Here is a 27,593-nt window from a genome sequence, read left to right on the forward strand (position 1 = left end):
TTCATAAGTTCAAAGGTTTGGAGCCGGTAAGATTTTTTTAAAAATATTTTTGAAATAATTATCTTATCCTCACCAAGGCTGCATTTATTTAATAATAATAATAATAATAATTTAACAGTTACAATTAAAATTACTCTTTTTTCCCCCTATTTGAATATATTTTAAAACATGATTTATTTCTGTGATGGCAAACTGAATTTTCCATTACTCCAGTCTTTTCCTATTATCAATGTTGAAAACAGTCATGTTGCCTAATAATGTGGAACCGTTCTATTTTTATTTTCTCTTTGAGAGTTCAAAAGAGCAGCATTTATTTGACATATACTGCCAATTTTGATCATTTAATGCATTCTTGTATTAATTTATTTAAAAAAATAAAATGATGTTATTGACCCCAACCTTCTTTGCACAATCAACCTTTTCTTGCCAAATAATCAAGTACATATGGTTTTATAATTCCAATTTTTGTCTTTGTGTGGGAATTTATTACGCTTTACCTTACAAAGAACTTAGTACACCCAAAATAGTTAATCCAATCATCAGAAGACTTTGTAAATAATAACACGTCACACTGAAACCTTTGTTTATTTGTTTTCAAAGTAATAATGGTTTATTCACATTAACAATAGTACATTTGGTTTGCATTACAATATGTGCTGTGGAGTATTGCAGTGGATGTGGTACATCATTTTATAACTTCTCTCATGGTTAGTTTTTTTACATCAGCAATTCATTCAGGCGATTCATTATTCAGCAATAATTTAGGATAAACAGAGCAGCCAAAAGAGAAAAAAAGAGAGAAACATCAAATGAAAAAGAAAAGGACAACTGAGCATATGCATATGTTTCAGTGAATGAAAGTTACATGAAACACACAGACATATGAACATCAAACACAAGAGCTTTGTGTGTTCCCTTACAGGCTAGTTTATAACTCTAACTCACATTCCAGTCACTAGACTACTCCTCTATATCTATTGCACCCTCACTTTACATAGTCTTCTGGTTTCTTTGTTGATTGTTGCCTCAACTTCTATCCAGCAACATCAGGAGGCGTTTACCCCTGGATGTTAAGGATCTGTGCAGATAGGCCGTGGTGCCAGTTTTTCAGTTTGGCAAATCGTGGGCCTTTTACCTCTGATTCAAATTTCTCCCTGTAAAAAAAAAAGAAAAAAAAAGATTATACTTAGACAAAAGGGCTTTATATGGTCCAACCATAAAATTTGTGTCAATGTATAGCCTACATGTAGAGTACTTGATTATAAGTTTAACTGTAATTTGTTATTCATTATTAGGTTTAAAGTTAATATGCTAAATTGAAACTTATATTTTATATTATATATATTTTTAAATATATTTTAATACATGACATACAGATTTCAAAAGAAACTACATTAAAGTATATTTTAGTTACCATAAATGCTTGTCAGTACATTCGGCAGTACACTTTTCAACAGAAAGACAATAGAAATAATTATGAAATAACATATAAGTTTGTGCGTAAGTCCTACCTAAGTGGGTTAAAAAGCACTTTTAAGGTAATCGAATTGCATCTGCACTGTGTTCCAAATTATTACGCAAGTGGCATATTAGTAGGATTTCAGTAAATCTTAAACATTCAGATTTTAGTTTTTCAAAGAAAGAGTTTGTTTGTTTTATTTCTCATGTCTTTTTAGGTATTAATCTCAGACAGGTTTGTGAAATAGTTTGCCAGTTCTACTTAGGTCAATGGAAAACCTACTTAAATAAATTACATTATTAAGCAAGTCACAGTTCTCACACAATACGGGGAGGAAGAAAAATCTTTCTGAAGATGAAAAGCATGAAATGGTGCAATGTCTTGCAAAAGGCATGAAAACAACTAATATTTTATATATTTTCAAACGAATTGCATTAAAAGGACAGCTATAAAAAAGTGTATCTTTATAAAAAGCTCACGTTTCTCTTTGTGAGCTTTGGTAAGGGGTGGCTGAAATGCAACTTTATGCACAACTGCCAGCCTGCATGGAGAGATTATTGAGACTTCAGAGATACCAGCAGCTTCAAATATACCTGTTTGCTGATCAACAGTGTTTTTTTTGGTGGTGGGGGGGGGGGGGGGGGGTTATACCGCCCTTTTAATACAATTAATTTCTCTGACAGAAACTTTCCCTGACCAAGTTCTTCTGTTCTGTGCTCTAAATCACTCCCAAATCTTTTGATAACTTGATCATCTCCATTCAGTTTTCACAAAAATATTAGTTTTTCATGCCTTTTGCAAGACATTGCACCATTTCATGCTTTTCATCTTCAGAAAGATCTTTCTTCATCCCTGTATTGCGTGAGAACTGTGACTTGCTTAATAACGTGGAACAACCTCTTTAAGTAGGTTTTCCATTTACCTAAGAAGACCTGGCAAACTATTTCACGAACCTGTCTGAGATCCATACCAGTTATCTAAGAAAAGATATGAGAAATAAAACAAACACTTTCTTTGAAAAACTAAAATCTAAATGTTTATTGTAGGCCTACTGAAATCCTACTGATATGTCTCAAATATTTGGAACACCATGTAATATAAATTTAACTATAACATATTTTCATTTATTTGTAAATATCATGAAAATCAAGTGTCCGAAAACATTACATTTACTTAAAGGGATAGTTCACTTTGAAATTAATTTTTGGTATGTTTTAGCTTACCTCAAGGGCATCCAAGATGTAGGTGTCTTTGTTTCCGCAGTAGTTTCAATTTTGATATTTTTAGGTCAAACCGTTCTTGTCTGTCAGTCATATAATGCAGGTCTATGGTCATCACCTCAAAGAGGATGCACAGAGAAGTCCAAATTAAACATGATTTAATGACTCGTAAATGTAAGTACACATTGATGGCCTAAGACACGAAACGAGCGGTTTGTGTGATAAAATGAACAGTATTTATATCGTTTTTACCTCTTGTAACCACAGCCATGTCCAAGTGATCTGAGGGCGCGGGCGCTTCGGTCTGTGCAAGCGTCGGAAAGCGCCGGAAGTGATCTCTCGTGAAAAAAATTCAACGTTGTCTGTTGATATATCGAAATCATCTTCCATTGCGATTTCCTGTATATCTAAATATGTTTAGATCTTCACAGTGAAAGGTAACACTTCCGAAACCTCTGTGTAAACAATGAGTGACGTACACACGCGAGAGATCACTTCCGGCGCTTTCCGACGCTTGCGCAGACCGAAGCGCCCGCGCCCTCAGATCACTTGGACATGGCTGTGGTTACAAGAGGTAAAAACTATATAAATACTGTTCGTTTTCTCACACAAACCGCTCGTTTCGTGTCTTAGGCCATCAATGTGTACTTACATTTACGAGTCATTAAATCATGTTTAATTTGGACTTCTCTGTGCATGCTCTTTGAGGTGGTGACCATAGACCTGCATTATATGACTGACAGACAAGAACGGTTTGACCTAAAAATATCAAAATTGAAACTACTGCGGAAACAAAGACACCTACATCTTGGATGCCCTTGAGGTAAGCTAAAACATACCAAAAATTAATTTCAAAGTGAACTATCCCTTTAAGTATATTCTTTCAAAGTATAGACCTTATGTAGCCCTGCCCCCTTTAAGGCACTGGACTGGTGTTCTGTCTTCCGGTTTGTATTTCCTTATATTAAGATCGTACGGATTAATTAATGAACCGCTCGTTTTAAAATCATCCCGGTCTACAGACATTTGTTATGACATCCGTTCTTATACATTACAATGCTCTTGATAACTTTCTCTACAACAAGCAAATCCACGTCTTCACCAGCTAAGTACTCTTCTACCGCAATGCCATAGAAATATACAGAGCTACCGCAAAAACGGAAGTTCAAACACAAAATTCTAAAGATGGCTGCGCTTGTTTCTCTGCCGCAGAAGGTCAGATATATTTTTCTTAATACGCTCTCTTTTTAAAAGTATGCTAAAGTTTATTTCTTTTGAAGGGGGAAGACAGCAAAAAAAAATGAAGACAAAATGGATTACCTTGATTTTCTAAGAGCCTCTTCATCTGGATCTTGCACTGTGACATAAAAAAAAAGAGTCATCCTTTACAGGCCAAGTCTCCAAAATAAAGTGATTTTTATCACATAAACACTGCTGTCATCTTATGTCAGTGCGTCTAAAGCATGTCAGCCCTTTCAGTTCAAACCAATTTCCAGTCCACACAGTGTTGTGATTAAGAAAGGATAGGCCTACTCACAATACTCCGTCCCTGTGATATGAGCAAGCATTCGGAAGGACTTGGACTGCAGGTTGGCGGCGCGACGGGCCCACTCAGACATCTCCGGATCCTTATCGTCAGGTTTGATCACGGCCTGGTAGACTGGAGAAGCACTGTCCACAAGAGGATCTTTAATAGGAAGTGTGCTACTCCCAAACAGAGAGAAAAGGGGAAAAAACAAGATCAGTCGTTCATCTGTGTTCTCTGAATTTGGAAACATCAAATAATTACAAACGATTACATAATTGCAGTTCCAATAATCCTAATAAAAGGGCAGTATTTGCTGACAAACTTTTTTACATTATGCTTCTTGTGAAGATGTGCATATTAATTACAGTTCCATCTTAGTGCGAGATCTGTGATGGAGGAAGTGACTCAAGAATGAGTTGGGATAAAACTGTATGCAGAGTTCCCATATTAGGATAAGGTAAATTAAAATGTTAGATGTTATGCAATTCTTGATGTTATGGCAGATATACTCAGAACATTGCTTTTAGGTTTTGTCTTCATTTGTTTTTAATACAAGATTATTTATTTTTCTTTATTGAGCTCCATTTACTTTACTTACATATTCCCAACAGTGTAACATGGTAATTGAAAAATTACCAAAAAAGTCCACTTAAGTGTTTATGCAATCGGCCTTTAACAGAGAATATACCGTGAGATGAGTCAATGCAGCTGTGATGGATCTGAATACTTACGCCAAGGGAGATCCAGCGGCGTCATCACCACTGTCAATCACATGATGAACCGGGATGGGAGGGAGCAAGACAGAGTCGTGTCACATGGAGGGAGGGGAATGGTGGAGGGGTGAAGCGAGGATGAGTGATGAGGTATGGTTGGGTGATTGGTTGTGGATGGAGTGACATAATTACAAGCAGAAGAGGGAGGAAAAGCACAGATGAGGTTGATATACATGACCTTGTGCTAGCCTGAAATCAGCCCAGATGACCAATACTGAGCTCTGTTTACTGTTATAAACACTGCAAACTAAAGCAAGTTTTATAGACGCTAATCAAAAACAGTACACAGTAAATAAAGAGGCGAAATTAAGGGAAATACATGAACTTTTACTAACATCTCATAACAAATTGCAAGAATATTCTTTCTTATTTTAAGAGTGCTGCAGGGATGACATACTTTGTAAGCCAAAACCCTAAAACGAATTAGAATTTTAAAACTTCGTCCTGAATCAATTGGGTTTTTGAATGGGTTTTTGGTTAAATGCCTGAAAAAAAGTCTGTGGTGAACATCAAGATTTTTTCACATTCTACAATAAAATAAATCAGTAATACCCACTTGTGATTTTTTCCAACGCTTTTAGTTTTCTTGTGGCTAAATGGGACTATATGGTCTGGGAGATTAAACATCATCGCGGCAAACAGGTAAACTTATCTACACACTAGTCCGCTTTCACATCCTCCTGTTAATAATCTCACATTCTGCAAACTCTTCTAACTCAAATTTTAGGTTGAAAGATTTGTCGGTAGCTTGATGGTGGTGATTTCGAAGTCATGCGAGCATGGTGTAGGTCACAGAGCTTATGTTTGGCAATAATCCAAAAGCCAATGGAAAAATTCTACTGAGTTTTTGTTGAGGGAACTAGGGTGATGCTAACTACAAAAATGATGGGCTACAAAATGATGTTATCACTGTAGCCCTCTATGGAGGTGTCCTTTAAGTTTAAGTTCTTGCGTGTGTTAAAGAATGGGCCATTAAAAAATGGGAACCGGATCATGAATAAATCACTTAGATGTGCATTTCTCAAAAGCATTGTGCACTTTAGTGGATCATAGAAACCACCAATGATCAAATGATATAGGCTCATGGCGCTTTTGGGAAAAACGCATCCCAGACCATTTTTGTGTACTGGATCGACCAATTCATGGAAAAGATCAGACTCAAAGAACGATTTGATACTGAACAGAACATTGCTAAATATATAAAAAACTATCATATGACTTCAGAAGATGTGGAAAGTTGTGTAAACCACTTTTAATGATAAGCTAAAGCTACCTATTTTTTCTTATGTTGTCATTCACTTTCATTATATTGAAAAGTGTGTCCAAATAATGACAGAATGTCCATTATAAGTGAACTATTCCTTTAAAAATACCATTGCTTCACGGTTGTTATCGTTTCTAATGCAATGAAATTCATAGAGTGTGGCTTAAATGTTCATTTAGGGGCCTCTGTATCACTTTCTTAAGCATCAGTGTAGTAAAATGTAAAGTTGCTGGATATGACAAGAGACCTACCTCATCTCATTTCCTCTGGCTTGGGCCTGACCAGCAATGGCATCCATAATAGCATCCTGAGAGTACATACTAATAGGAGTATTGTACTGGGCATGGATGATAGTAGCCTTCCCACCAGGACCCTTCACCTCAATAGGCTTGTGAGTAGACAAAGCTGAGTCTTTCAGTGCAATGGGGTTGAAGCTGGGAACATATTCTTGGCTGTAAGAGTTCAGGTGAGGGAGTGTCCAGGGATAGTGCAGAGGGGAGTGGATGATTGTGAGGAGCCAGAAATATGAGTGAAAACAGAGAGAGACAGTGAGAACAATTTATGCTTGACTTACCTTACTTAATACATCTGTATCATTAATCAGCATTGAGTTTTACAATACTACAGTTTTCAACCTAGTTTGAATTGTTTACAGCAGCTGTTAATTTCTTGTTTTATAAAATACCATGTCTAAAAGCACAATATCCTGTATAACAAATGCATCTGGGCTTTCAATCCAAAATGTAAAAGACATGGCATGCAATAGTTCCCATTATGATATTTCAAAACATCATGCAAAGATGCACTGACCAATAAAACTTTAACCAAAACTCAACTATAGATTTATCCAGTTTAAATATTTCACTCAAAAGTATTTCACATTTCATTATGTCTGAAATGTCAAATTGTTCAAAATAGCTTTTGAACATTCAGGAGTTGATAAGCATGCAAACCACAGCCATGGTACTACATGTGGCCATGCTTCAGAGCACACAGATTCACACGCAACTCTGGGGATTTTGTATTCAAAATCTGTTACTGACTTGGCAGCTGTGTTGGCAATGACCTGGGATGACATAGAGGAATATAGACAAAAAAAAGAAAAGAAAAAAAAGACAGACAAAAGAGGCAGTGTTAGCCTTGATTTGGCAGTTTGTTGCATGATAATGGATCTACGTACATGTAAATTAGCTGGGAAAACCCAACATTAACAGAGAATGCAAACTGCTTCACTTTGCCTAAAGAACTTGCACCTTAAATCTGAATATATTTGAATATATTGGTGATAGTTAAAAAATAAATAAACAAAAATAAATCAATTCTGTCATCGTATTTCACCCACAAGTCATCTTCTGTGGAACACAAAATACGATTTTTTTCCCGTCACAATGAAAGACTTTCACTGTCACAAGATGGTCTGAAGAAAAGGAAGATGGATGACAGGATTATAAAACATAAACAAGGTTTTATTAAACTAAAAGGCAATGGGCGTAACAGCGTGCACTAACACAAATAATAACCGACCATTGAAGAGTGAACAAGGAGGAAGTTAAATATACAGTGGTGACGAACTGAATGATGAGCAGCTGAGATGAATGGTTAGTGTCCATGGAAACAAATGAGCGGGGGACAGAGAACACATGTGACTGATGAATACAAACTAAAAGTTTATGAAAGTTAAACGAATAACGAACAGGTCCAAATATCCCTGACATTCATTGTATGGACAAAACAGTTCCTCGACATTCTTTAAAATATCTTCTTTTGTGTTCTGCAGAAGAAAGAAAAGCATGTTTGGAATGACCTGTGGGTAAGTAAATGATAACAGCCATATTCAGATTTCAGATGATGTAGATGATGGTTATTACTGGTCACATTTCTCATAACAATGACATTCTGGTTTGTTCCTAGAACAGATTGATTGACTGGAACAGGAGTTTGGCAGCAGCAGGGCAAACACAGAACACTAAAGCTAAATAACTCTCATTCAACAAAATAACCAATCCAGAGTTTTTATAAAACTATTAAAAGTAGCTTTTATTCATTGAATTAAAGTTGAAATAAAATAAATTATATTAGATGAAAAACTTAAAGGAGCTATATGTAGAATTCAAACCCTTGTTATTAGCGACACCGGTGCCCGTTAAGTGAACTGCAGCCAGCAACTTTGTTGCTCGTGGTCGCACTCGTGCACACATAACGTAGAAGAGACCGAACCCCGATCACGGCGTAGTTCTTTTTTGTTCTTTGCTTAGAAGTAAAAAGAAAGTGGAAAATACCTTTGCAGCTAGCGATATACTGTACTTTTACCAAACATCCCGATGCCGTCCACACTGCTGAGAGCAACGTTTAGATAAATATGTAAACATACATGTGCTGCACACTTTCCTATCAATAACAAAATAAACACACATCAAAAACGACAGTGGTGAGAAAGCAGCAGTTAAGAAAGCATCTGATCATAGCGATGTGGATATGTTTGCACCAGCTCTGCAATTCACTGGCATTATGTAGACAGATGAGGTAGGCTTATTAAAATAAAAATCATGATAGTTTAATTATAAAGTTTATTCAAGACTATAGACTGTACCTATAGATCTGGCTATGTGTTTTGAATTAATTTCTATACCACACTGACACAGAACAGAATAGCTCTTTTGGCATTATCCTTTAACATTGTATAAGCATTTGTTACATGTGTCATCGTATGGAAGATAGGCTCTTGGGAGCATGCATAAACATCACATCCTTTTGATTTTCCCGGCAAAAAAGTCCTTCACATAAAAATTATAGACAATCTAGGAAGTCGGGGAATGTCTCGTTTTTTATTTTTCACCAAAAGCTGTTCACACATTGCCAATAAAAAAGCGATTAATACATGAGAATTCTTAGAAATAGCCCCTTTAAGCTTAAAAAATGTAGGTTACAATTTGAAATATTGTCTTGGATATAAATAAAGTTAAAATTATTCAAATTAAAACTAAAATAAAAATAAATCAAAGCTTAATAGAAATATTAAGAAAATAAATAAAAATGACAAAAGCACATAACAAAATTACTAAAACTTTAAAATTACAACTGAAAATATTATAATAAAAGCCAAGTCAAAATTCTCACAAATACTATAATAGCATATATAATACTAAAATAACACTGAACCAATCACAACTCAAATAAGTGTATTGCTAGTTGCATGACAACAAGAATCAAAGTTTAGAGTGTAGCGTACAGTATATCAGACCACTCGAGTAACCAAATGAACAGTCAATGGACACACATGCTCTGCTCAGCTGCGCACGTGATGTTGCATAGCGGGAATTCTGTTCCTATGAGCTGCAAATAGACCATCCGTGACGGCATCATTTCGGTATAGGTCTTCATTTGGGATATACTGTTACAGGAGCTGTGACATTCTAAGCACATTAAAAGAGCCAAACACATTTGCACCCATGTTCAATTTCGGCTCATTGCTTAGGGCCTGTGGGAATTTGCTCACATGTTTTTGGACAGAGAAGATTTAGGAGACCTGTGAAGCTAATAAATGATCCCAACACATAGGTGAAAGCCCCATTTTTAATATGTTGGCATCATTTATAAGCCAACTTCGAGCTTGGCAGTCCTCTAATCGCAGGAGATGTAGTTCTGACATGACTAAAATAACCGTTGTGTTGTCATTTGGAAACAGCTAACTTTCTTAGATACAGTTCCGACTCGTCCAGGCCCTGCTCGTGTTGCAGGCCAGGAGTCAGGTGTGCCTGATGGACCACTGGTCCCCCCTGCTGCCAAGCACATTCCCAGCTGATCCGCTCCATGCAGAGCAGAATGTGCAGAGGTAAGGACGGAATGTTCTGAGTACTCTTTGCCACAGTTTTGTTAAAAATACTGCAGGGATACAGGTGAGGCTAGCCCAAGCCTCTGTGACCCGTCAGTGAAAAGTGAGTACTAGCATCTAGTTTGTTAAAGCAGATTTGGTGGAAATGCTCATGAAGATACAGATTTGTGGGTTAGCTATTATGTTACCTACCCCAACAATTGTAGGCCATTTTGACTGTCTTGTTGCATGACCATTTCCCTTAAAGTTTCTGCTGAATACAGGCCTATGGGAGAATTATACTGCTCCCTTTGGTTTGGGGTGTTTTTTGCCCCTTGGCCGAATGACAAATAAGTAGGGATAGCAGGAGAATGAATTACATTCTCCTGAGGTTGCTTCTCAGTGTTTGGGATGAGAGACGTTTTGGAAGGTTTTTTGGCCAAGAGGATGCCATATTTTTTGACAAGTTTCTCATCATCTTCTCCTTCCTCAGTGTCCGTGGTTTCCTTAGCATAAAATAAACCATTAGATCAGACCAACAAATGAACCATTAGCCCAGAATGACAGGGTATAGAAAAAAGAGATGTTTAGGAAAGAGCCAAATGAGGCATGAAGAAGCTCACAAAAACATCAAACAGAATTCATCTAGCAACAATAATGCAAATGAAAATAGGACCAGTGGGAAACTAATGAGGATTTCATATGATGTGCTTATTCTTGCTTGACCAACAAATGCCTGTAGAGGGAGTTAAGTGTCAGCTTAACAGAGAATGTTTGTTTTCACAGTCCCTCCTCTTTTTCCCCTCTCTATGATATGGCTAGGACAACAATATGCAAGTGCTATGACCCTTCACAGTTTAATCTAACACAGAAAATGTACATTTTATACATATATATATATATATATATATATATATATATATATATATATATATATATATATATATATAGAGAGAGAGAGAGAGAGAGAGAGAGAGAGAGAGAGAAGAGAATGTGTTAGTATCACTTGATCCTGTAATACTAACACTTTCTCTTCTATAAACATTTTTTTTTTTTACATGTACTGCGTTAGATTATACTGAGAAGGGTCATAGGGTGCATATTGTTGTCCTAGTTTAACTGCTTCTATTGTTCTCATTTCTAAGTCGCTTTGGATAAAAGTGTCTGCTAAATGAATAAATGTAAATGTAAAATGTAAATATGGCTTTGAAACTCCCATGACTGATTAAGAGGATTATAAAGAAATGGCTCGCCTATAACCAAAAACGATCATTGAGTTCCCTTAAAAAATGTTGTCCCCTCCAATAAAAAGGTCGTATTTTACACCAGACTGGTACACCTATCAGACATAAACCAATCAGTTTAACATACTCGGTATAAGGAGGAACATTTCAGAAGGATAGAACTAGACTTTACCTTCTGGTGAGGGATAACTGGCATGGGTGAGTCCATTCTTGGAGTGGCTGTGGGTACAGGAGCAGGACGTCTCGACCTGGAAGAGAACAGAATTCAAAAGCAAAGGTCAATAATGCAAAACATCAGGCTTTCATTGTCATTTAACTTATACTTTAGGGAGTCAGAACTATATTTAAGAGGATTTGGGCAAAAGAACCTAAACACCGATTTATTATTCTACTCCTATACAGTAAAACCTATTATGTCTCTTACCTGAATTTGGGGTCAGTAAGATGAAAAAAGTGACAAAGACATTTACATTGTTACAAAATATTTCTATTTCAAATAAATAGGCCTACTGTTATTTTAAACTTTCTGTTCATCAAAGAATACTGAAAAAAAAAGTCTGGAATTAAGGAGCACATCTGTTTCAACATTGATTATAGCAAGAGATTTATTTATTAAGCACTAAATCAGCATAGAATGATTTCTGAAGGAACGTGTAAAATTAATGAAAATGAAAATGCAACTTTGGAATAAATTACATTTTGAAATATATTAAAAGTTATTTTAAACTATAATAGTATTTGACAATAATAATGTATTTACTTTATTTTTTATCAAATAAATTCAGCGTTGGTGAGCATAAGAGACTCTTTTTTTTTTTCCCGAAAACATAAAAAATCGTACAGATCCCCTTAATTGATCATGAATCACATTGAGCAGCACATCACTTCACAAATAGTCAAAGACACAATTTTCCTTAAATCAGAGACACGAGGGCTATAATCAATGTGGTCAGGAACTGAAATCATGTCACGTTCCAGTTTTGTAGAGTGGCCGATACAGCAATACAAAAAATGCTTAAAGCAATCAAAGTACTACGTCTAGGGTCTTGAAAATGAAAATCCTTAAACAATGAGAAAGAGCACTCATTGAGTGACCTCACTGTAGTGCTCTTGTCAAGCAACAGCAGCATTGCTGTATGCAATAACACTGGGGGGATTTTCACAAATCACTATGCATGAGAATTTTTTTTTTTGGAATCCATCATCAAATGAAGTCCAGGAAAAATAACATGTGCACCCTGTCATTCCAGCCCGCTCATTCTGTCAATGATAAATCTGTTATATCTACCCAATCAAATAAAATGCAGCTAATGTCTATATTTATCATATAACATACAACAATACTAATATCTAATATCTGCATGCATATGAAAGCAACTTCTACCCTCCTCCAACCAATAAATGTATAGGCTGTCAATAAATAAGGAGAATCGAGTTTCTGAAGATCTCTCACAGCTGAAAGATGGAGAAAAAGGAGGAGTAGCTTATAAAAGTGAACACTAGAGCCAGCATTAAGAAATGTCACAGGGTAGCCAAGGTATCTTTGTGAGAAACATTTCCTCGCTTTGCTGTAGAGCAGGCGGCCACATGAAAAAACTTAATCTTCTTTCAGATAGAGGCGGGGTGTCTGTACTAAATTAATCAACTATATTAAAAAGGTGGAAAGCCTTCCGAATGTATAATTCCCCTACCTCCTAAACATCAATGCCTTTAATTTATGCATTCTGGCAACCTGAAGATTTTTTAATTCTATTGTAGTTTGTGTCAGCTCAACTGCTTATATTCATCATGAATAAGCTGTTTAATTGCAGAGAACTTTTATTTGCCAGAGTTGACTGATCCCAAAGTAAATGAGATGCATTGTTGATGCCCTCTTGAGAAAACCAATTCACCAACAAACATACCATAATGGGAATTCGTCAGATGAAAAGACCAAAGGCCTGTTCACACCAAGGACAATGACTGTAATAGTAACAATATTGTCTTCACTATGATAACGGCAGAGAGGAACGATATCATTGAAATCACTTATACAATAATATTTTTCCAACTGATTAATGATAAAAACATGGACAGCCAATCAGAATACATCCCGCTTTAAAGAGCTTGAGCATTTAAAGCAGCAGACGACAAAACTGAAGCACGGTATTATTATAAACAGAACGTTATTGTGCATCAGTGTGGTTGCTAATATAGTTATTGTTCTTGGTGTGAACAGGCCTTAAAGACCCCCTGTGGTGAAAATCAAGTTTTTAATGTTGTTTATATGTCTATGTGGTGTTTTGCTTTAAGACAAACCATGTGCAAAGTCATGTCAACATCATTGCTGAGTATTTTCTCCTTAAAACTGCAGTGAACCAAAGACGGTTTGAAATCACTGGTGTTTCTGACGTCACAGACTACCTTGTAACCAATCGCATCAACGTGTGATCATCAACGATTGGATCTCTAGGCTGGTGTGAGTGAGTGGAGGCAGGGCTAATTTTCTAGAACAGCGTATACTAAATTAAGCAAAGGTTTAGAGTTACATTCAAGCTATTTTAAGGCATGAAGACATTTTATTTTTCATGGAAAATACATTTAAATATGTCATTTTGGGGATCAAAGATGAGTTTTAAGTGATAAAATGATTGACTACAGGGGGACTTTAAGAGGGAGTTCCCTTTCAAAAGCTACACTCAATGCTGTGCGAACAGCGCTATGGGGAAGAACATCTTCATTCGACTGGTTGTGAACACGTGTGCCAAACACGCCAAAGAATTTGGCTTAGATAACCTCTGATGATGAAGTCATCGGAATGCGAGACGACAGATTTCTGTCGGGTGGCCAGTGGGAGGCTTCAGAGAGGCGATTCCTCCGTCTTCTTTTCAGATTTACATGATGAGCTAACTACATCTTGGAATAAGCCCTATTCTTCCCATGTCTTTTTGCCTGCAATGTCGGTTTATTTCCCTATCATTGGTGCAAAGGCACAGGGTTATACGATCATGCCCCAGGTTGAAGATAAGCTCGCGGGCTATCTCTCCCCTAGCAGCGTATCATCACATTTCTATGCGTGCTATGGTCGCTACGGAGAGACATCTGTGGCTGAACCTCACTGCGTCAAGGAGAGAGATAAAGTTTTTCTCCTTGATGCCCCTGTGTCACCTTCTAGTCTATTTGTCGACTCAGTCAATGCTGTCGTCAGTAGATTCCGGGAGGCTAAAATGCACGAGGACGCGTTTGATAAGTAACCTCCCTCGCCATGCCCAAGGGTCGGGGCTTTCGGCCACCCAGCCCCAACCAGGTCCAGCTCCTCAGAAACGAGAAGCTCAGAAACAGTGTGGCGAGTAGCGCACCCGCTCATAAGGACTGGGGACCGGCTCGCCATGCTCCACCATCAAAAATGAAGCTAGACCTGAGATCGCTGATCTCAAAAAGAAAGAAGTGGTCCTGAAGCCTTTGCGCCCAAGACGTCGCAAAAACGAGCTCCTTCCCGACACCCTCACACCGCTGTTCCATCCCCGCCACCTCCGGTGTTTCGGGGGGCAGCCGCGGTTTCCAACGAAATGTTAAATGTTCAGTTGACTCCTGCCGTTTTCCAGGACATGAAACATTTTACATTCCCCCATCAACAAGACGTTGTGTCACTCGACGTTGCATCAAAATTAAAACCCTTTTCAGAGAAGTTGGCAGCCTGGAAGGTATGCCAAACATATCTCTTTGGGTCTTGAGAACCATAGAGAAAGAATACAGTTTGCGCGCCGTCCACCACATTTCAACGGCATGGTCTCCTCTACCGCAAACTCTGCTGGACAAAGGGGCCATAGAACATGTTCCCCTCCCAGACAGGCAGTTATTACAGGTTATTACAGCTACTATTTTCTGGTTTCCAAAAAAGATGGGGGGTTGCATCAGATTCTAGACCTTCACGGTCGGAATCGTTCTCTCAGGGCATTCAAATTCAAAATGTTGACAATCAAAATGATTGTGTCTCAAATTCAACACAGAGATTGGTCTGTCATGATCAACCTCAAGGGCTCATATTTTCATGGGTGTAACCGGGGGCGGCCGCCAGAGAGAAAACTATGTCGCATTGGGTGAGGGATGCTATTGCTCTAGCCTATGAGGCGCGTGGTCAAGCTTCGCCTCTAGGCGTCAGGGCTCATTCTACCCGAGAGGTTGCATACTCCAGGGCTTTAGCAAGAGCAAGTATGTGATGCGGCAGGCTGGTCCTCTCCACACACATTTATTAGATTCTATAGTTTGGATGTTCACGTTACTCCGGGCTCTCACGTCTTTGAGTCGACATCACAAGCTCATGTCCGAGGCCCTTGTTGGAGTTTGTGCACGCACACTACACAACCTTGAGGGGTCCAGACACTTCCAGTGCGGCTGCGTTGGTATTCTCGTTCCCCATAGCACTGTTTGCGCAGCATTGAGTGTAGCTTTTGAAAGGGAACGCCTCGGGTTACTTGACTGTAACCCTGTTCCCTGAAAAAGCGGAAACGAGATGCTGAGCTTCATTGCCGCACTGAGGGCCTGTTCAGGACGTTCTTCAGATAAAATGACCTGATGAGCACACCAGTCACACGTCTATTTAAAGCATCTGACGTGCGCATTCCGATGACGTCATCATCAGAGGTTATTTAAGCCAAACTTTTTGGTGTTTTTGCTAGGGATGTCCCGATCCGATCACGCGATCGGAAATCGGCCCCGATCACGTGGTTTCAGACTCGATCGGAATCGGAGGTTACCTCCCGATCAGGACTCGGATATATGTAAATTAGGGGTGTAACGGTACATGTATTCGTAATTATTGAACCATTTCGGTACGAGGCTTCCGGTTCGGTACGCATACAAACCGAACGATTCCTAGGACCATTTTTCCTGCAGACAAAATCCGCGCTGGCGCGATCACCACAACGTTGCGCAACATCAAAAGGCAAACGTAATGAAAGCGGAACGAAACTGCGCTTCTCATACTCATTATATTGTGCTTAACCGACCATTATCAGTTCGGACCAGCAACATCTGTGCAGCGCGAGATCAAGCGACACAGCGCTAAGAGATCCAGTGAAGAAAACATTTGAATTCGCCACTGAAGTAATAACATCGCTGCGAGATCTAGTGAGAAGCATTCAAATTTCTCCGTTATTAACCGTAGATCTCTAGATCAAACAGCGCTGACGTGGAAACCAGGAGAAACATTGTGCCGTGAATTTGCCGAGATTTAATGTTGCACTTCAAAACTCAAATATTATATAAATATATATTTAAATGTTATTTTTAATGTGATTACCAAAACATTATTTGTAAGATTACCCCCATTTATAAACCTGAAAGTTTCAGTAGGAAATCTCAAACTTATTTAAAAATAGTTTTTCTTTTAATAAATAGGAAATTTCTCTGCCATTTCTTTCTTTTTGCTGTATCGTATCGAACCGAACCGCACATTTTGTGAACTGTTACACCCCTAATGTATATATATATTCTCTTTTTTTTTTATATACACTTTTAAAACATTTTTATTTTTTGTTTACATGCCTGCCGGGTATTTTAAGTTGAGGTGCTATTTGTTTTTATATTAGACTTTTTCTATATTTACTGTTGCACTAAAGTCCAAAGTGAAGATTTTATGTTATTTATTACTTGATTGTTCAGCTACCTCACAGAAGTGCTCTGTTTGTTAACAGAGTTGTTGAATGTTAAAATAAGGTGAATTAAATAAAAAATAAGGAACATCCTGGATCTGTTTTTTCTCTCTTCTTTATTGTTTTTTTATGTATTATATAAGTATCGGATCGGGACTCACTCGGTATCGGTAGATACTCAAAATCAAATGACTCGGACTCGGACTCGAGGGCAAAAAAACCTGATCGGGACATCCCTAGTTTTTGCCACACGTGTTCACAACCGGTCAAACGAAGACGTTCTTCCCCATAGCAGGGTTCGCGCAGCATCTCGTTCACGCTTTTTCAGGGAACAGGGTTATAGTCAACTAACCCGAGACGTTTAGTTTGGAGGAAATAAAAGAAGTGTTCAGGAACATGAAAAGAATCAAAAGGTGTTCAAGTTGTCCTCTGAACACACCACTGTTGAGGTTTACCTCTGCATGGTGAGGATGAGTTTTGTGGTGGCTGCCTTTATCTTGTTTTGGGCATCCAGATGGGTCATGCCTTCAGTGCTAACTCCATCTATTGCAGTAATGACGTCACCCTGATTGAGGTTTCCGTTTGCTGCCTTGCTCCCTGGTGTGATCTGTGGAAAGACACCAGACATTAATTAAATAAATAGACACAAAAAAAAAATCCAATGTAAACTTCTCATGACTATAGAAATCTTTTTCTTTTTTTTTCACAATTACTATCAAATTCATCTTCACACATTTTGCTTGCTACAGCACGTCCATTTGCATGGTACATCGGTCACATTTAATTAATAATTTGTCACTGTCAAGTGCAGCAGCTGATTCTGAGCAGATGAGTACATGGCGACACAAACAATGTCTCCTTATAGAGAATCCATTTGCAGCTTAGCTTTTGTATCTACATACATCTTAACAAATGTCTTTAAGTGATGAGAATGACAGTGGGACATGGGCCATAGAAGTGATATGTAGTGATGTTATGTTCGACACCAAAGCTCAGAATCTTTGTAAAAAAAAAATCAAAACAAAACAAAAACAACACATTTCACATAAAAGCATTGATACGTAGCTTGATTCATTTTTAAGCCACAAATCACATGATCTATGACTTCTGAAGATTTGTTCACCTGAAAACCACATGACTGTTTCAGTATTTTGGCCACACCATTCACCATACTGAAAAGCTTTAAGTAATGATCCCTTTTGCGATACAGCCGACACACGCTAATATGCACTAAATAATTACAATAACTCCTTGCTCCTTCAGACTAAAACAAATGGATTTGGAATATTCACTTTTACGCTTAATTTCCGGTTTATCTTGCATGGTAGACAATTCTAAACATGTTAAGTCGGCTTAGTTTTTAATTTAATACGGGTCTTAAAAAGTGGCACTCATGTGTAGGGATGGGCAATAATGATTATTATAAACAATAATGATTATTATCGTGATATTTTCCTCCAAAAATTATAACAAAAGTTCGATAAGTGTTCAATATAATGTTTATAGGCTACACTATGCAAATAATGCTTAGCATGAATGTTTCAGACTATTGCACTGATAAACGTTATTTTTTGACTGTTGCGTATAAGAAACATCAAACAGCAAACGCGCCAAAAGTGGAACGAAACAGATTTGCTCGTTTAAACCACGGACCACATTGAACAGTTATTATCAGCGTGGCTAAAAATGCACAGCGGAGTGAACTTATGAGTGGATTTACTCGCTTCTCTCAATGTCTCAAAGTCAATCTCTTTTGTGTATTTATTATACTAAAAGTTATTAGGTTACTGTTTTGTTTCACAACAAATAGAAATAATATTAAACATGATCCGAATACTATGGAAGACCAAATTGTACCCTTTAAATTTTACCCTATAAAAATGTGGTTGTTACAGTTTTACAGATACTGTGTTTGTTAATGAACATACATTTACATCTGCATCCCAACTCAAACTACTGCCATTCAACTCAAGCTACATTTCAAAGAGACAAAACATGTCATATTAATTTGTGAAATTTTCACCTGTTTGGCAAGTGTGTGTCATGTTCTGATGATAAAAGCACAATTAACTGTCTAGTTTACAACTTTTACTTAGTAGCAAAAATCTGCCTTCAAACTTAAAAGAAATTTATCGTGATCATTTTGGATATAGATTGATAGGGGAAAAAAAATAGCCATTAGTGTTTAAAATAATCACCAATTACTTACTCATAATGTTTAGTTTCTGAATGATTCATTATTTTGATTGAATCAGTGATCTGTCATCACCTACTGGTGTAATGATTTGGCAGAAAGACTAAGTATAAATAGGCACTATTGGAACACTGCTAGTCAATCAAACTGAAGAACTGGGACTAACTGCAGTATAAAAAAGGAGGAAAAACATTTAAAAAGCAGTGCAGTGGAACAGAAACCAAGGGGAAGAAGACTGAAATCCCATATTTGAAATAAGTCAGTGGCTTTTCTTTCAGGCACCTCATTAAAATGTTAAAAATAAAGGTTGTTGTTGACGCCCCTGCCTCCCTCAATTTGACCCTGTATTCTGGGGTCCTGCCACCAACTCTTCTGTCCCACCTGCTGCCATTACTCAACTCGCACGCATGTACATGTTTCTGAGAGAGCTCTCCTTTATGTAATGTTCTCCTAGTAAATACCAAACTGCCAAGCAACCTAAAACTTCTGAAGGTGCATGAGGAGCACTTGATCATGTGATTTACCTGTAAATAACTGGGATCTAGTTTTAGGTGGACATGAGTAAGAAAAGGTCTGGGATAAAATTTTGCCTCCAAATCAGCAAGGAAATGAGAAATATTAGGCTACTATATAATTTACATAATAAGAAATTGGAAAAGGTTCACATCCATTTGGCGTTCACACACTGCATTTTTACGCTTGTATTTAATTGCTTGTATTTCCCTGACTTTACTGTTGAGAGACATATTTCTCCTTGGCTATTATGTCATTAAATCCCACTGCATGCAACACTGGTCAGGATACTACAAGCTAGATAAAAAAAAAAAACCTCCCCATCCCCCTCCCTCTCTTCACATTCGTGAAAATTCTGTCATCAATTACTCACCCTCATGTCGTTCCAAACCCGTCAGACTTTTGTTTATCTTCGGATCACAAATTAAGATCTTTTTGATGAAATCTGAGAGCTTTCTGTCCCTAAATTGACAGCGACACAACTTCCACATTGACGCTTCAAAAAGTTAATGAAGAGATTGTAAAACGAATCCATATGAATTGAGTGGTTTAGTCCAAATTCTCTGAAGAGACATAATTGCTTTATATGATGAACAGATTGAATTTAGGCTTTTATTCAACATAAACATTGATCAGTGAACATAAACAGAAGCTCAACCGAACCTGCTTGACACGGGAGAACAAACCTCTTGCAGAAGCTCAAACATGCTGCGTAACACATGCGCAAACATGCTTGAACTCCCATTTACCACAACTGATGTGTGCATTGATTAATGTGTAGGCTATATGTGAATAAAAGCCTAAATTCAATCTGTTTAACATTTTTTGTTTTTTACAATCTCTTTATGAACTTTTTGAAGCATCAAAGTGGTAGTTGCGTAGCTGCCAATGGAGGGACAGAAAGCTCTCAGATTTCACCTAAAAAATCTTCATTTGTGTTCCGAAGATGAACGAAAGTCTGACGGGTTTGGAACTACATGAGGGTGTGTAATTAATGACAACATTTTCATTTTTTGGGTGAACTAACCCTTTAAGGCAACAGACTGATTCTTGACCAACACTTCAATCATGGAGCTGCTAGATAAAAAATAAAATAAAATCATCCCCCTCCCTCAATTCACATTTTACTTTGGCCAACAGACTGCTGCGTGACCGACACTTCAATCATGGAATTGTATTATGAATGACAGTGAGAGGCAAAAAAAAAAAACATGCATACAGAGGGGGCTGATTTGACAAAGAATCTGAGTTTCTGAGAGCCAGGAAAAAATGTTTTAGCATATTTCATGTTTTTTTTTAACAAATAACTTTATTACAATTTTCCATAATAATTCATTTTCAGGGTTGAACAGTATGTGAGTAACTGCAAATACTGTACAACTATTCATTTGAAGAATTTTCACTTTACTTGAGTATTTCAGGATTATGCTTTAATCTGTTTAGTTTCTTTCCTCCGATTGCTTAAGCCTAGTCCTAGACTAAAATACATGTTTGAGCTGTCTTAACTGAAAGCACCTTGCACTGACATATCAATATGTCACTGCCATTGTTTTGTCTTAAGATGCACATCAGTAATGTTCTTTTCTGAGGCAGGTTTATAAAATCTACTTAAATCTCCTAATTGAACTCAGGCATAATCCTGGCTTAATCTAAGCCCTGTCTGTGTGTTTTGGTTTCGTTTTCCCTGTTCCTGTTTTGCCAGTGTTCCCTGTCATTGTTAGTTACCTTGGTTGCTGATTTGAGTTCCACAACTGTTTGCTGTTACGTTGATTACTCCCTGTGTATTTAAGCCCTTAGTTTCCTCTTTTCATTATTCTGTCTCGTCTTGGTATTATGTGGCTGTGTTATTATCTTTCCCTTGTGATCTCCTGTGTGTATCTCCTGTATCTCTATTGCCATGCTTTTACTAAAGCCACCAGTCTTGACAGAGTCCTACTGAAACTTTTAATGAATTACTCTAAAAAACACTTTTTAGAAACAAAAATCTCATTAGTCATTAGTCCATACTTCAGCTTATTTCTCAGGATGCTTTAAACCACTTGTTAATTGAATTGAGATGCACTGACAACAAGAATCACTGTACGCTCACAGGTTCATTTTTTCTGCATAACAGGCACAAAATAAATACAAAAATACAGCTGTTCATTTAATTTAAGATGCTAAGCCACTGTCACTACAACAGACAGTAAATCCAATGACCCGCTAAAATCCATATGAAAACATTTGATACATTGGGGCTGTTTATAAAAATCTAGTCCAGATGGCAACTTTATAATGATATGGTATTCCAGTATGTATAGGGGATAACATCTGTTTTATCTGTGATAGTAGAAGTCTGCCAGAAGAACCTGTTTAGTTTTGAAAGGGGGGCCTGTCGTTGTTGGCATTGTGATTTATGAGGCAGCCCTTGGTAAATGCCAACTTTAATGGTCTTTTTCCACTTCCTGGACTGTTCTGACTAAAAGCAAAGGTTGGGGTGATGATCTGGACTATCTGTGGTACCTGTGGGTATTTGCAAGGCTCTGAAGGCTGCTGACAGTATTCTTTTCCATTTTTGTTGCTAAGCTCCATTACACATGCATATATATATATATATATATATATATATATATATATATATATATATATATATATATATATATATATATATATATATATATATATATATATATATATATGCATAATAGGCCCTGACTCTGTCCACCTTTATGTCGAGAAGGCCTTGACCTCAGCATAATGTAGCCTGACGTCATACAGCACTGAACAGTCAGGGTCAGAGACCTTAAAGAGCTAACAAAGCAATTGCCAAAGTGAAATTGAACAGACTTATTATGAGTTCTATACGTTTGCAACAGGAGACACAATGTGACAATGAAAGGACAACAGAATGAAGAAAAATACAATTTGGGTAGGCCTACATCACTAAGCATGATAGCATCAGGATTCATCTGCAGTCAAATTACTTTATATTTTACATCACAAATGACTCCACAGACTGTCTTTGTCATGGACTTTATGAAGTGCTTCACAGAATATAATATTGGCACTTTATAAAGCTGGACTTCCACATCATGCGCAACAATAATGGTGGAAATTATCTCTGAGAGGACATTTAGTGCCAGTGTTTTCTGCTATCATCAGCAGTGCCGCTTCACAAAGCTGTCCGGCACTTACAAAGCCACTGACAGAATCTCTCAATTTTAAATCCATCATTATCAAGTTGACTTTGTGTGTGCTCTTATCAGAATTTACTAAATTTATTGCTGTGAGCGTGTTGCTGCAATTGCGGTTCCTCGTTTCAGCTCTTTGCATTTTTTATGCAATGCTTTGGTTGACAAAAAGATGAAAGCAAGAATAATTTAAATGAAAATGTTTCCAATTCAGAAAAAAATGACAACTATAATGAAAGGATTTGAACTGTGTTCTCAGGAAAACCTTTTCATAGATGTCAGTCAGGGCATGTCGTCACTTTTTAAATATTGTAATTTTATGAAATTTATTGTTTAGAATTTATTTTGGAAATCTTGTATTTTCTTTTTTGCTGTTTTTTGTACCTCATAATTGTATTGTTTAATTTTTACTAAACAAGCCATTAAATATTAAAATCGACTTTTTTGTACAATAAACTTACCATGAGGAAAAAAGTCAATGAAGTAATAAATGTGACAACTAGCCCCAGTCTCCCATATATTTGCAACAGTTTTAAAGGGAACTGACTCACATCTGGTTAAGTTTCTTCCTGCAACTCTCTCCAAACAATATTTAAATTCACGATGACCTCATGTGTCTATTGTCTCTGTGCTTTTCACATTTATGGCCCTCATATGGCCCCCCATTCTGCTGGTCTGACCTTCAGTGCTAATCAGTGACCATAAGTCAGGCATTACACCCGCAGGTCGTCAGTGCTATCATTAGTTGCCACAGAGCTTTTTATAAACTGTTACAAAGGAGGAAAAGTAGATAAATGGTAAATAGCGAATAGACAGTGATGTAAGTGAATTATTATTATTTATTATATTGGGTTTTTTTATTATTAAAAAATCAGCCTAAAATGTTTCTTTAGGGACTACAGGTGGAAATTAGCACAAGTGCGCTACAACCTGGTGAAATGCATCTCTCCTTTCTAAGGTTAATGTATATTTTACATTGTCCCTGTCCAAAAATAAATAAATGAAATGAAAAATGAAAAATTAGAAAATAAGGCAGCTCTTCCCACCTATCCACACATTAAAATCAACCCACACACATAAACAAATACACCCATATTAACAACCTCATATTGTACTGTCACTCACTTAGCATGGTCTTCATATTAGTGTTGTCATTTATCCATGTCTGTAACACTAAGGCCAGGATACCTTAATTAAAGTTGGATCATAGCTTGCATGAAAAACAAAAAGCGACAATTGAAGAATGTCTGTGATTTGATATTTCAAAAGGTTGCATCTCAGGACTAAATCCATTTGTCAACAGCTACTGTAAATGACTCTCCCGTCCAGCATGAGCCGTTTGTCGGCTCCTTTATTGACACCAATATCACACATCCTGGGGATTTTTTTTTCAAGTATTAGGACAAAATATGAGATTGCAATAATTTACTGAATCAAAGTATTAAATTAGATCATCAACTACTTCATTGTCTACAAATGTCACAACTTCATCGCGTCTCTATATCACTTTACACGTTGTCTAAAAAGACTACAGAAAATCAACAAGTATTACAAAAGCAGTAAAAGCAATTACCGTGCTGCTTTGTGGAAGACAGCAGCTCTATGAGCCTTGGGACCAGGATTAAGATTCAATGTAGATTGTCTACAGTGCTTTAGGATAGAGGCTGATCTCTTATTACATTGTGGGAGATTTGATTGTGAAATGCATAAACTGTCACCTCTGGCAGTTAAATGTCCATCAATCATCTGAGACCTGATCCAAACACATATACCTTCCACATTTCAATTAACTGCCATGTTCAGTGACAGCTGGGTCAGGAGAGACTATAATTTCCAGATGGACGACTTGACACTGATTACAGCGTCAAAGCGCGAGCCACCGACAATGCTGATTAGAAAAGTAATGAAATCCGAACAGTGTTTACTTGGTATTATGGTCCTGTCTGTAATTACTTGCAGACAAGGGGCCAATGTATGAGGAGTCAGACCTACCACAACCTTGACAAACAGAGGTAATGACTCTCCCCTTATTGAAGTGAAGGCCAATCAAGTGTCAAGAAGGGAGTGAAACAAACAAACTGGGCCAAACCGCCTGTGACTGATTATACAGCGAAAGCAATTTCTTGTCATAGTAGATTAAAAAATCACCTCATCCTCTGTTAGGACAAAATAATCTCTCTAAACCTTTGGACAAGGCATGCCAACTTCACTGAATCCACACACTGACACAATGATGATTCTAGGTGCCATGGGATAAGCACACTTGGTAAATAGACAGAAGACTGTTCGACGTGTTGTATTAACAATTCAGTGTTTTGTTTAGTTTAATTTGAATGTTAAGTGTTGCTATTTTTTCAATAGCAAACCTTATCGATCAATTTGGAAGGGTGGGACAATCCCTTTGCTTCTTTGTTTAGTGCCGTCATTCATAATGTTCTTTTCATAGAAGTCGTGTTGCAGGAAATGATAGATGGAAAACAGCTTACCATCAAGAAATGACTTCTAGGAAAACAGCGTTGTTTTTTAAAAATCTAAGGAGCTAAAAGGAGAATTAACATCGGAGAGCAACAAGAATTTGTCTTTCCACGAATTATGACGTCAACTCCTGCTTAGCATAAATAACAGATGGTACAGAGAGACATCCAAAACCAAATTACTTTTACATTTAAAAGGATATTTCACCCAAATAGGACAATTCTGTCATTATTCACCCTCATATCATTCCTTTCATCTGCAGAATATAAAGGCAGATATTTTGAAAAACAGGTAGGCCTATCACCCATACAATGAAAGACAATGGGGTCCAAAACAACACAGACATTTTTGCAAAATATCTTCTTTTGTGTTTCAAAAAAATAAGAAAACCACAGAGGTTTGGAAAGAATAAAATGGAAAGGTGAGTAAAAATAAAATAAAATAAAATATTTTGGTCAACTACCCCTTTAATTACTTTTCTTCTGGGGGGCTATACATGAGGAAATTTAAAGTCTCATTTTTATTTCATTTTATCGATTAAATCAGCGTTATAAACAGATATCCAGCATGTTTTTAGGCGAATTAGCATTAGCGGTTGTGTATGTGATTCAACTAGACAAGTAGCATACTGTACATCCAGGCTTCTCAACTTTCACTTTTAACCTCTCATGCACAGATTTATTTTCTTAAGGCTTGCCTCATCTAACGCTATTCATAGATTTTCCACTGTTAATACACACTCTCTCAAGCAAAGGGGCAAAATAGCAGGTTAGAGATTGCCAGCTTTGGTTTGGACGATAACCAATGCAACACGTTGTTACATAATGCCAACATAAATGCGATTTTCATTGTTTTAGCGAATTAAAATCATCTCTGATGTGAGCTTTTTTGTTTTTATCAAAGCAGGAATTTGTTTAAATAAAGCATGATAGTTTGTTTTTTTCGACAAGAGCTGTTGTCTCACCCGGGATATGGTCAGGGGCATATTGAAGTCTTTGCCTCCCTGCAGCCTGAAGCCCCATGGTGCAGGTCCTGACAGGGTTACTGTGTAATTGCTCATTTCGGAGAGAATTTAAAGTGAAAAGCTTCTTCTCGGATCAGTAAAGTCCTTTCTTTCCTTTCAGTTCTTCTCCCTGTAGTCGGGATGACCAAACACCCGGGTACGGGCAGGCACCGAGGAGCCTCTGAAACACAACAACAACAGACAGAAAATGCAATAGAGTGAAAAAAAAAGCTGTATTACCTTATGCCAGTATACGACCATCACATGTGAGAAAATAAATCTGCACTATCAATACAACTCAAAAACATACCACAGAATGAATCAGACTTTAAAAAATGACAAATAGTTCAATCCCACCCCTGTTTACACTGACAAAATAAGTCAAAAAAGTCTTAAAAGCAGAAGGAGGAGAGTTCTTGCCTGCTCGGATGGCCTTGACAGACAGCCTAAGAATAGATCCTCTCTGCAGAAAGCAATAACACTCAAGCCCTCGGGCCCTTATATGGCATGTAAGGGGACACCCCCGGATGCCAACCCCCCATGATTCACACGGCGAATATAGCCTCTTCTTAGGGTAACACATTTTTCCACTCTGTTCCTATGGACGTCCACTCATAGAGCACCATGGATATTATTGAGCTATGGGAAGCGACTAATAAACAACAAGGAGCCATAGTGGCTAAGTCTGACGTAATGTCACTTTAAAGCTGTGTCGGTGTAAAACCAAAAAGATGGCTGTAAGATTTGTTTGAGGTGATGGGACTGATTATAAGTTTCATCAAGAGCCTCGTCTCTTCTTTCTAACTTCACAATGGAGGTTTGGGTTGCTGGGTTTTACAAAACCTGTGTGAACCAAGGAGTTTCATAGCCACTTTAACGCAAGCCTTCAAGGTTAGCAAAAAAAAAAAAAAAAAAAAACAGCAGACCAGAGGTTTGTTTTTTGAATGGATGTCAATGGAGGAGAGGCTTAACAAAGCTGAATAAACTGCTTTTGTGGGAAAATAGCTTATAATTTAATAAATTGACAGCCTATCCGCTAATCTTCAACATATTTGCCATTAAACATTAATTTTGGATTTATTTTTAGAGTTTACACTGGGGAAAAAATGCAGTTTTATAAGACAAGTCTTGAACAATTTTGCAACAGGTATGATTCAGTTTATAGTAATTCTCATTCATCTCTACGGTATATGCCAATACTGACCAATGGAAGAGCCGCGGACCTTTGTTCCTCTCAATAATAAGACCATCTCTGGTTTCATAATACCTGGCGTAAGACATCCATTAGCATTTGTATTCAACTCAA

The 27,593-nt window shown here is 37.3% G+C and overlaps 1 protein-coding gene across 1 annotated transcript; it reads right to left on the reverse strand.

Moving 5' to 3' along the window:
* Positions 1–566: 566 nt before the first annotated feature.
* ldb3b (LIM domain binding 3b) lies at positions 567–26,680 on the reverse strand. The gene is made up of 10 exons (XM_056255648.1): positions 26,598–26,680; positions 26,249–26,468; positions 17,388–17,539; positions 11,472–11,547; positions 7,288–7,310; positions 6,496–6,696; positions 4,939–4,968; positions 4,217–4,383; positions 4,000–4,036; positions 567–1,154 (listed from the first exon to the last, which is right to left on the reverse strand). The coding sequence occupies exons 2-10, from the start codon at positions 26,342–26,344 to the stop codon at positions 1,058–1,060; spliced, it is 879 nt and encodes a 292-aa protein (XP_056111623.1). The 5' UTR covers positions 26,345–26,468; positions 26,598–26,680; the 3' UTR covers positions 567–1,057.
* Positions 26,681–27,593: the final 913 nt, after the last annotated feature.

Source organism: Rhinichthys klamathensis, unplaced genomic scaffold, assembly GCF_029890125.1.
Source record: "Rhinichthys klamathensis goyatoka isolate OS25496 unplaced genomic scaffold, OSU_Roscu_1.1 h1tg000121l_1, whole genome shotgun sequence".
Taxonomy (NCBI): Eukaryota; Metazoa; Chordata; class Actinopteri; order Cypriniformes; family Leuciscidae; genus Rhinichthys; species Rhinichthys klamathensis.

Bases quoted from the DNA above. Each gene is read 5' to 3' on its own strand.
- ldb3b (XM_056255648.1), bottom strand. From the start codon at position 26,344: ATGAGCAATTACACAGTAACCCTGTCAGGACCTGCACCATGGGGCTTC. The intron at 4,384-4,938 runs GTAAGTATTCAG...GTTTGGGAGTAG, and splicing joins GCCGCTGGATCTCCCTTGGC to CACACTTCCTATTAAAGATC. The intron at 4,037-4,216 runs GTGAGTAGGCCT...TTTATGTCACAG, and splicing joins TATCACAGGGACGGAGTATT to TGCAAGATCCAGATGAAGAG.